This window comes from Apteryx mantelli, chromosome Z (genome assembly GCF_036417845.1).
Source record: "Apteryx mantelli isolate bAptMan1 chromosome Z, bAptMan1.hap1, whole genome shotgun sequence".
Taxonomy (NCBI): domain Eukaryota; kingdom Metazoa; phylum Chordata; class Aves; order Apterygiformes; family Apterygidae; genus Apteryx; species Apteryx mantelli.
The window spans coordinates 73,517,697-73,528,706 of NC_090020.1; the positions used below are offsets into that span (position 1 = coordinate 73,517,697).

The following is an 11,010-nucleotide window of genomic DNA, read 5'->3' on the forward strand; positions in this document are numbered from 1 at the left end:
TTCCTGTTGTAGAATAGATAAGACTGTTGCCATATCAGGTTTAAGTATTACTGTAATTCTTCATTTATGTTTAACTTGTCATTCAGTGAAATTCTTTTGATAAGGAATGCAGGTTGCTGACTAATTCATGGAATCCTGTTATCATTTTTTTGGAAAGATAGCTTGTATACTTTCAATCCCTAGCTCTTTGTTGATGTGGCTGATTTTGTTAGTTGAGCCACTTCATCTCTAAAAACCTTAATATGGCTTTGATGAAACTATCCACAACTAGAACCATCTGTCTGTTCAGTTTACTGGTTAACAGCCCCTTTCAACACATGAATTTCAAAGTGTTTTATTTTAGCTGATTAAAAAGAGGCCTCAAGTATGCCTTTTCAGTGCCTAACTTCTTAAGAGTTAAGTCATTTGAAGGTTAAAGTGGGTGGTCTGTGTTTCTGAAATGTTGTACCACAGAGGATTAATTAAGATGTACTTTCCATATATGTTATGATACCTCTCTCCTCACTGTTAGGCATTATTCAAAATGGCCAAACTGCCCTATCTTAAAGGTTACAAAAGTGGCAAAGGGACACTGGCACCAGGAACAATACTTAAATATACAGTAAGTGCTTAAGCCCAAATTTGTGACCCTGAAAGTTTCTCTAGGTAAACAACTTAGTTCTGGAAATCCATAAAAATAATGGGTGCTTGTTCATTTGCTTTGAAAGACTCCTCACTTCTCACAGTTTTGCTCATGTTTTTTCCCAGAATTGCTGTGACCTAAACGTCTGTCTTCCTAATTCCAGTCAAAGTCCCAGGGATCCAGAAACTAAGCAGGTTTCTCTCTCTCTCTCTCTCTCTCTCTCTCTCTCACACACACACACACACACTCAAGTGGATGTGGGACACCCTGTGTTCCTTTTCTTGCTAACCTTGGATTCCCTGTTGTGGACGAATGTTTTAGCCATTAGGTTAAAACATCATGCTGTGGTTTGCTCTTCTGGTGTCAATATCTGCCCTTACAGTAAGCCCTGCATTTCCTTCTGCACAATGACACAACTTTGAAAGCAGCAGTGGAATTGCATCCTCCTGTGACTTCCATGCCTTTCGGAAGGAAAAGGGTGAGTCAGTTCCTCAAGAGCTGGTGACACCGTTCCTAAAGTGAGGGCTCTGGGCCTCTGGATCTTGGTTGAGGGCAAATAGCTGGCATGGTCCTGACTCACTCAGAAAGGAGTGGGAGTAGGAATGTAATCCTGCTTAATTTTTTTTCTCCTGGCAAGTTTTAGGCAGTTACACATTTAGCTCGTAAACTTCTGGGGTCACCCTTTTGAGTTTCCTAGCTCTTACCCATGCATTGTAAAAACGCCTAGCCTTGAGATTTGGATTCTGTATGCAGACTCTGTTGCTTACATTTTAGGCCTTGAAGGACTAGATTGTAGGTCCTTGTTTAATATATGTATTCCCAAGTCAAAATGATTTTAAAAGACATCAAAATGTATACAGTAGTCTTATTTATCAGCTGCCTTCAGTCACTACTCCCAAGAATTCCCTGATTACTGGTCCTGCTATATTCATACAAAGACAGTCTTTTTTTAATTCAGTCCTTGTGAATGGTAAAAACAGAGCATTTACTTGAACCAATTTAAATGAGCAGTTTATGTTTCTGTATAAATGGTGCTTAATACTTAAACCCCATCTTTAACAGACCTTTCTTCAATAAATTAATTTTCAGTTATGCCAAGTTACAGTAAATGGTGGAAACCAAGCACATAGGGTATAACTATCAAGCTGATTTTCATTTATGATCTTCTACCCGTGCCAATAGAAAATACGTAGACATGTCAAATTTCAAGCAAGAAAATGCATGGGAAAAACACTGTGTTTCATCCATTTATGAAATTGGCCAAGATTCAAAAGGTGAGTGTAACTACTGCTAAGAGAAAGGACATGGGAGGGCAGCTACAGAACATGGCTAACAGTAACCCTTTGTTACCCTTCTGATTCTTTTGTTTTCCTTCTGATTTTCTTTGCCTTCCTTCTTGCTTCTAACTGTTTTCCTTTTCACTGTTGTACAGCTCACTAGACCCATTATTTTCTTCTTTTGTTAAAAAATGCCTTATAAAAAATGTCTTCAAAATAAACCTTTGCATGGCTTTTAAAAACTTATCTACTCCATTGTTTCATCATGTTGATTGAAAGTCCAAACAGTGTCAGTGCAATTTCAAGTTTGTAGGCTTGATGTAATAAATGGAGTAATCCAGCTCTTTCTTTTTAAAATTTCTGTGGAATAATTTCTATTTGCTCCTTATTTGGTCTTTCCCTATTTCCCATAGTGTCTTCCCTAGTCTGTACACTCTATTATTTTTGTTGTGTCAATGATCTAATTCAAAACTCTTTGGTCAGAAGCCTAGTTGTTTTCTAATATGCATTGTACGTATCATAGTATATTGTGTGAACAATTAATTTAGAGAAGTTAGTTCATGAAGAAGAAATCCCTTAGCTCCTTACTATTTTTCTATTTACCATTTGCATTTCCTTGTTGCTCCAAAGCTCCAGGTTGAACTGGGCTGTATTAAGCTGGACAACAAATATTTGAGAAAAGATGCTAAATATCAAAGATGTTGAGTTCTAACCTGAAACTGAATGAAATACAAAAATTGAGTGTAATTCGCAGTAAATTAAAGTAACTGGGAGAACAGATAGAGGATATACACCACTAAATTGACTGCATAGATTATTTTATGCACAGTTGCTGATTCCAGAACATCAGACTTTTTTTTAATGATGAATGAAAAAAAAAATTAATATCTCCCAGCTGCTATTTATCCTGATCTAAAAGGTAGTGCTACAGTACAAAGTACCAGAATACCTTCACTTATATCTTATTTTTAGCAGCCTTATTAAAAGCCAGAACACTGAATTTCTTTATTTACCTTTAATACTAACTTTCTTTATATACATTTTCAAATACACTGTCTCAATTCACCTAAAAAGATAAATATTTTTTAAAACTGTTTTTTCTTTGATATCATAAAATCCCTGGAAACTTTTAGATACCTGCTTATTTCAAGAAATTACATGAGAAATTTAAGCCAGACCAATGAAAGTTTCAGGAATTCATAAATGACTGAACATGCTTTCTTGGGCTACACCTTCAATGTGCCCAACTCGAAGAAGACATTCTCGCTCATTCTCGCTTTACAATAGCGAGGGTACCAATAAGAATACAACCATGTTAAACATTTACTCAGCATACAAGTTATTGGCACCTTGCTTATGATTTTGTACTGCTTTGCAGTCACCATAGTGACTGCCGTGCACACATACTTGAAAGTGGAGAGAACTGGCAAACCTCTAGCACCAATTCATTTGCTGCTAAAATGTCTTTTTAGTCCCATCTGACGGTTGTACAAACGCAAAATTGCGTCTTGACAGTTTTTAAGCTGAACACTGTCTCTGTTTTAACATATCTTTTGATAGCGTGATTGCCATATTCTACTCCCATTGCAGGGAAATTTCTCAGTAAAATCTCTTAGGAATCACGTAAACATCCTAACTGTCTCACGTTACTAACATCCTGCGTTCCACCCAGCGTAGCCTTCAAATCTGCTTCGTAAGAAGTTGATTTACATAAATCAGTTTAACTGAATCACTTTAAACTGAACTGCTAGAGAGTACTGAGAAGCCCACCAAGCTTTTGTTTGGGTACCGCGTTTGCACCATCCGTATGAAGAGCGCAGTGAACGTTTCTCTGGATTGTTTTACGACAGCTCAGAAATGGTGCTCTTCAGCACCACTGTGCAAGTGCACTGATTTGACCATTTAACAAATAAGACAAATAAAAAAGCAGTAAAGTTACATTTTTAGGGTGTTTTGCACCTTTTCTAATATCTGCATAGTTACTGTCCCCAAGAGGTACAGTTGTGATTCACCAAGCAGCCGAGTGTGTTGTTACTCTATGCCATGCATGGCAGTCCAAGGACCAGTGTTATTTCATTTCAGTAACACTGGAGTGTACAATAAGAAATTAAGCTTATGGTAATAAGTTAACATAATAATTTTATTTTGCAAGTAACTGCTAAACTAGTGTACTATTCATATTTCACAGTCTGAGTTTCTTATTACTGGCTACTTAATAGCAGAATTAAAGTTCTTTGACTATTTCTGTACTTCTTCTCCTTTTTAAAAGGGATCATCACTTTTGAATTTTTAATAGTTACTCTTTTTTAGGGACTTCACAGTGTCTTTTTACATTTTTTCCCCAAATTATAAATATTTCTTAACTTCAAACAGAACTAAGGTTTTGCTTAGCAGTGTTCTCAAGGTATTGCTAGGAAGATTTCAACCAGTGAGAAAGAGCATTTGTGCTGGGCAGGTTCTTTAGGAGAGCATAGGGACAAAGACAGCTTCTGAGTTCAGCATAAATGGAATTAATTTCTCCCTAGCAGTCCCTAAACTATCTCGATTTTCTTGTAGATTTCTTAACCTTTTGTCTGATACCAGATTTCTGCCGTTATGCTTTACCACGTTCTCTCACCTAGGACTCACCTCCCATAGCTTTTTCTCCTATGATGATGGATCTTTGTTTTGTTCTCATGCAAATTTTACCAAGGTTGCCTTAAGCACTGTCACCATGTTCATAGTCAGTGTGTAACGGGGTCAGATACCCTTCTCTGCGTCTGTCATTCTCAGTCTTCAGTGGATACAGAGGATCTGCCAGTAGCAGAAAAGATCGGTTTCAACACACAAGAGGCTATCTTTTTTTTGTGGGCGCTATCCAGGGGTTCTGTCTACCCATATATCAGACACTTGTATCTCTTAGGACTCATTTTAAATTACTGTTCAGACAAGTAGTGTGTTGAGATAGGAGAATCTGCTACTCTGCACAGCTTTTCACTGTTCAGGTCACGTAGGGTTTTTTGCCTTGTGTAGTATGAAGGATCATTTACAGGCTTTATTTAACTGTTTGCTGTTTCAGGGACATAGGGACATTGGTAACGTCCATCATCTCTCCTGTCTTTTTCCTATATTTTTAACTTGTTTCTTTAAGGATGCTAAAAAGTTTTAAAATCCTACATGTGGCTTGTGCAGCTGTTCTGGAATAGCTGTATGGGCCTATCTAAATTTCACATCTATTGTGAGATTGCCAGCAAGTACTGAGGACTGGCTTCCATGACGCAGGCAGCCCTGCGCTCCATTAGGTGGACAGGCAGCAAGAAATCAGAACCGGCTCCCAGACCTGGACCCATCTCTGTCCCCTCGAATGTCCCAGTGGACAACTACAGCATTTGATTTTGGCTTCTCGTGAGCTCTCTGTGTCTTGATCTTTCCTTCAGTGCAAGTGTCAGAATCCACAGGACTTTCTGTGGCATTTAGAAATCCTGCCAGAGTAAAGTCTGGACTTCTATGGCATTTTTGGAAAATGGGACATTGGTAGCAGGGAATCAAGAGAGCCTGCTGATGGAAGGGTCTCTGAAAAGCAGGCATTTTGGAGGCAGGACAGTGAAACTAAGTAGCGTAGGAGAGAGGGCAGCCACTGAGATGATGCTATTAATTTGACTAACACTTCGAAGTTTGTAAGACTTGCTGCAGACTTCCCGTGAGCCATCAAGACCTGCTCACCTTCCTTGAACTGCTGCTGGTCGTTCTGATGTTCGAAACTTGCCAACAGTCGGCTTCCCGAATCTGTCTCACGCAGTTCTGGGCTACTGGCTATTGCCAAGATCCACTGTAAAAACCTAATCTCGTATTTCTAGGTGTGCAAGCAGAATCTGAAAAACTTCATCATAACTCACTTTGCTGACCGTGTTTTTCTCAAAGTTTCTCAAAGGGCTTGAAAGCAGTTTAAATTTCACTAAGAAGAACAACAACAATAATAATGATGATGATATGCTAGACCGACCCTACCTAAGCAAAACATGAAGTCAGAAGGCTCTTTCCTGAGGTTTTTAGAAAATAGAGAATAGTATGTACATAATTCTTGTCCTTTAGTTGTAATTTCAGGTACCTTCATAATTAGATTTTGAAAGCTTTATTATTTTTGTATTGTAGCAGCTAGTGATTTCAGTTTTCATCAGTAACAGCAGAAGTTAGGATAAACAGTTATATTTCTTCTTATCATGCGAATGCCAGAAAATCTCTGCTGTCTACAAAATATAAGTACACAAAGCAAACAAATGCATGTTGCAGATACCCACTTCATAACAAAGTGCGTGCCTCCACAGACACAACTCATCTGACAAGCTCAAGTGCTTATTGTAAGCGACAGTCCTGAAACAGGGCTAAGACATACGATCCTATCCACTTAACCTCTACCAGCATCAATCCTGCTCAGCAAAGAAGTCGGAAATGCTCCATTAAATAGGCTTTTTCATCTCAGTTCCTTGACAACAGAGGCTTGAAGGATATGTTTCTGAAGCATTGTTACTCTCCTTTAAGCTTAAATTTTGCTTTTGCTGAGTTTAGCCTTATGAAAATTGCTGGACTGGCAGCCCTAGAAACTGATATCCTTGGTCTGTGTAGATTACAGACAACATTAAGCATCATTTCTTGTAAACCATTCAACCCTGACCTGAGTATAGTTCGGTTCCCATGTACATTCACATCCAGGCAGCTCTGATGAGACAGTCAGCGGTGCTAATTGGCAGGTTAATTTTGCAGTGTTTATTACTGTCTGCTAGGAGGTGGATCAAGCCCACCATCTGATTTTCCATAGCTCACCCAACAACTGAGAGATGACAACATTTCAGTTCTTGCCAAACTAGACAGATGCAGTTCAACCACTGAGTGTCTTCCAAACTCTTAAGCCAACCGTTCCTTACTTGCGAATATTTCCTCAACAGCAAAAAAAACTTTCAAAAAAGCAAGTTTTAACTTTTTATGAGCGACAAAGTGTCAGCTTGCTGTTCTAATCATACTGTAAAATTACACCACAAATAACAAATGCGAGAAAATTCTGGACTATCCATCATAGCAACAAGAGGATTCTTTCCTAGCTATTACACCAGGTACATCTCCAGGTTCATGAGCAGAATTTGAGCATCTGGCTCATGCTATGCTGCACATTTTAGTCAATTCTCCAACTCGTGCTCTAGCTCTACTGGTACTCTGCCATTGCTGCAGGGGGCAGTGAAGCCGTGGGCGGACGTTCGTCACTAGTTGTCTAAAGCCAACTGGAACATGCAATAACAGTAGAAACACTTATCCTGCCTACATTTCTGTTCCCACATCGCCAGTCTGATGGGAGTCACACTGGAGCTAGATGACAGTGAAAAAATGGCACGAGTGCTTCAGTGCTGTTGTGCGCTCTAGACCGATGGCAATCTCAGAACTGTATTGCTTTGCAATTAGACAGTGTTTCAAAACCTGCTTATTTTTTTCTGCCTCTCCTGAACATTGTAGGTAAAACAGATTTTGTACCCCGATACTAATGTAGAGGGGTTTTTTGCATCAAACAAATTCTTATTTAGGAATGAAAAGCATTTGCATTCAAATACTATTGATAAAATATGAGAGAATGATGTTTCTGTTATAGCAGCAAAATGCTTTATTTTACCCATATGTAAATTATTACATTCTCTCCCAGAAAGACATCAAAACTGGAATTAATTTAAAATAACCCTGCAGATATGGTATCAAACAATGATAATGGTTAAGCCCTAAAATTTCTAATTCCTAAAAAAGATTTAGAAAGATGGTATGCAAATTTATGCAGAACAGCCTCGTCATGGACATTAGGACCTATGTAGGTGTAAGGCATGTACCCTTATCTGTAGATGTGAACATTTGGGTTTTGTTGAGCGGATTCACAGTTTTAGATTTTAAACAGATTGGAAAATAAAAATGGATATAGTATGGGCAAACCATAATGTTCTTGCTCACATTATAAGCAATACTGTTTCATAAAACATATGGTCTTATTTAGAAAGTTAATCTGAAGTTAAGGAAAATGACCAAAAATGATCACATAATTTTATAAAGCAAATTTTGGTAAAAAAAATTGTATGTATTTCTCAGATGACTGTCTAATATGCATTCAAAATACATAGTTATATTTTAAGTTAACATTTTCCTGCATTCCAAATCTAAATGCCGTTTGATGTTCTGGATTCCTTTCCATACACCCTAACAAGGCATCTAATCAGATGCTATCTTGCAGTCCTTTAAACAAGTAGCGTTTCTGTTGCTGCCTTAACTGCATCTGAAAGATGCATGTGTAAGATCGCAAACAACTGAGAGAGGATAAGCTTGTGCTTTTGCATTTGACAAGGGAAAAGTGAAAAGATCTATGCTCTAATATTTAATTTAGCTCAGAAATAAGTAACTTTTTAATTTTCATTTCATTAATTGAGGACTTCTGGTTGTCACTGCAAGATGTTAACTGTGGATAGATTAGGTAAATAAAATTTATATCCTGAGCATTTTGCTGCAGCTGTTTTTTGCTGAAAAAGATTTTGTTGAGAACATTGAATTTAGTTATTGTTTCTGATTCTTTAAGAGAAGAATCCATAAAACAGCTGATTGCTTTCCCAAAATTCTCCTTAGGAATACTGGAATAATTTAAATGGCTCTTCCCAAAACGTCAACATGCAGCTGTCAAAGCCAAAACTCTCCAAGCCAGAACATTCTTATCAGCACAGAAGAATTTGGGGTCTCATTTGTAATGCAAATTGTCCAGGCAAATTGTCATTGTCAAATGCATTGGAGAACAGAATATTCCTACTGAACAAATTACTCACCGAGAATCACAGCAACAACGGTGAAGAGCACGAAGGCATTCCTCAGTAAATAACTTTTAACATCATCCTTTGTTATGCTCTGCACCTTTTTTTTTGCCAAAAGTGTACGTTTCCGGACTCCTTGTTGAAAGCGTTCCATCCTACTTCCAGTTTTTGGATCTTCTCCGTTACCTTTAGTCATCTATCTTGCAGAAAGTTTTCTCTTACAGTTTAATTCTGTCAAAATCCCTTCAGAAAAGTGGGAGAGCCTTTTCCTTGGGAGGTATTGGAGAAACCTGTAAGACAAGAAACATCAAATATCACAGTAAGATTTCAGAGGAATGATTAGCCATATGTTCACTTGGAAGCAAATATTCTTCATGTAAGACTTCTATTATTTGTAATATCTAAGTTTCTGATTGCCATTTTTGGTAGATAACCTCAATGATTGTTAGAAGAACTCTTTGAAAGAAAGATTATATGGACTGTTCAGATAGGTGTTTTGTGCCTTCAGAAATTAATCTGAATTTCCTGTCATGCTGAAAAAATGCAGCCGTAAATTTTTTGTGGGCACCAGAGATATAACAAGGTAAAAGTGGTAAAATTCATAGGAGCATAACATGCTATAATGTTTCAAACTGTCTGTCAGGCCTACTTTCCATCTATTTAGCAGGCACATGTTATCTGAAAAAAATTCTAACTCACCGTCTTATTAATCATTGGATAGAAATATTTTGCTTGAACTGGAACATTTAAAACATTCTGCATTCAGATGTTTCTAAATGGTTGAATGCGTTGGCTGAATTCCTTCTTTTCACATGGCAAAACACAGCAGGAATAGTTTATTTATCCCCCCAGCTACTTTTTAGCAGATATGCCTTTGACACTTTTATGTTGATAATATTCATCTTTGAAGTGTATAAACTATTCAGAGCACATCTGTAAAACATCACAAGTTATATCCCACTTAGCTTGTCATTTCAGACTGCAATACAAGTTCACGTCGCAAAGTAATGGTTAGCTTTGCCTGTGAGCAATTATGGGGATATAATCTGATTTAAAAAAATCACACCCTGAATCAACTTTAAAATGTGTTAATATTCAAAATCCTTCATTAGGGCATTAATTTATTTTTCATTTAAAATGAACATTTTTATGGCTGCTTGATATGAATTTATTTAATAACGGAATCTGCACAAAGGTGTTTTTCAGACTGAGAATCCAGTTTTCTGAGGCATTAATCAATACACAGGCATGTTTTTCTGAGGAAACTGGAAATTCATAAATGGAGAGAGCTAGCTGCTTCAGTTAAAATTTATCTCCATTTATGCACAATACAACTGTAACATCTTACTTTTACTAAATCTAGTACTTAAACACATTTTTTCATGAAACATGTGGAGTATAAATACACAGGGTTTTAAAACAGCATGTTTTAGGGGAAATACCATGTTGTAACATCATGTTGATGGGAGCTGATCACTGCTTTTTGAATTACTGCCTATTTGGAGACTGGCACGTTAGTACAATATTCTCCGCGGATTTTAGCAGAATGATGTATGTTTTACTTGTTCAGAGAGTGAAGACACTCTTCGCCTGCGCTCGATGTCGAAGTTAGCGAGTGTTCTAGCCTGCAGGCACCATCACGGGGTGCCTGAAGGATTCTGCTCAGAACAATCAGTTTTCGGTACTCTGCAAAAAGCTAACGATTGGCGCACGCGAGTCCCCCGGTCGCGAGCCCGCTGGCGCAGCTCAGCTCTCCTTTCCGACCAGCGCCGGGAGCCGGCGGGAGCGCGGGCACGGCCAGAGAGCCGCGCTCCGCTCCGCTCCGCTGCGCGAGTGCGGCGGCGGCGGCGGCGGCGGCGAAGGGAGGACGAGGACCGCGCGCCGCCCCCCCCGCCCGGACGCTCGGCTCTCACCTCTCGCGTCCCCGCCGCCGCCGCCGCCGCCGCCGCCGGAGGAGGAGGAGGAGGAGGAGGAGGAGGAGGAGGAGGAGGAGGAGGAGGAGGAGGAGGAGGCAGAGGAGGCAGGGCTTTCGCAGCAGACCCAGCGGAGCAGCCCCGGGCAGCGGGCGGCAGGCAGAGGACACTGGCAGTCCGCGTGTGCTCCGGCCGCAGTACCGCGATTTACTATCGCTGGAACTTAAGGAAAGGGGAGGAGACTGTTGGCCCAGCTCTGAAAAAAATAAAAACACATCAGAAGAGAGGGGAAAGCCGAGCTTCTGGAATATTGATTAGTCTTGGCGCACCGAGGACGGGGGCACTTTCTTTGTTTTTCCTTTTAGACCACTTTCACGCTTTGTCAGTTCAGCTTC

The 11,010-nt window shown here is 39.2% G+C and overlaps 1 protein-coding gene across 1 annotated transcript in view; it reads right to left on the minus strand.

The window, feature by feature from the left end:
• Window positions 1–10,633, minus strand: part of SLC1A3 (solute carrier family 1 member 3) — a 65,638-nt gene extending 55,005 nt beyond the window's left edge. The window contains exons 1-2 of the mRNA XM_067316546.1: window positions 10,616–10,633; window positions 8,718–8,992 (exon numbers count right to left, since the gene is read on the minus strand). Of these exons, the coding sequence (XP_067172647.1) occupies window positions 8,718–8,898 (181 nt within the window). The 5' untranslated portion in view covers window positions 8,899–8,992; window positions 10,616–10,633. The remainder of the gene's footprint in view (window positions 1–8,717; window positions 8,993–10,615) is intronic.
• Between the last annotated feature and the right edge of the window lie 377 nt (window positions 10,634–11,010).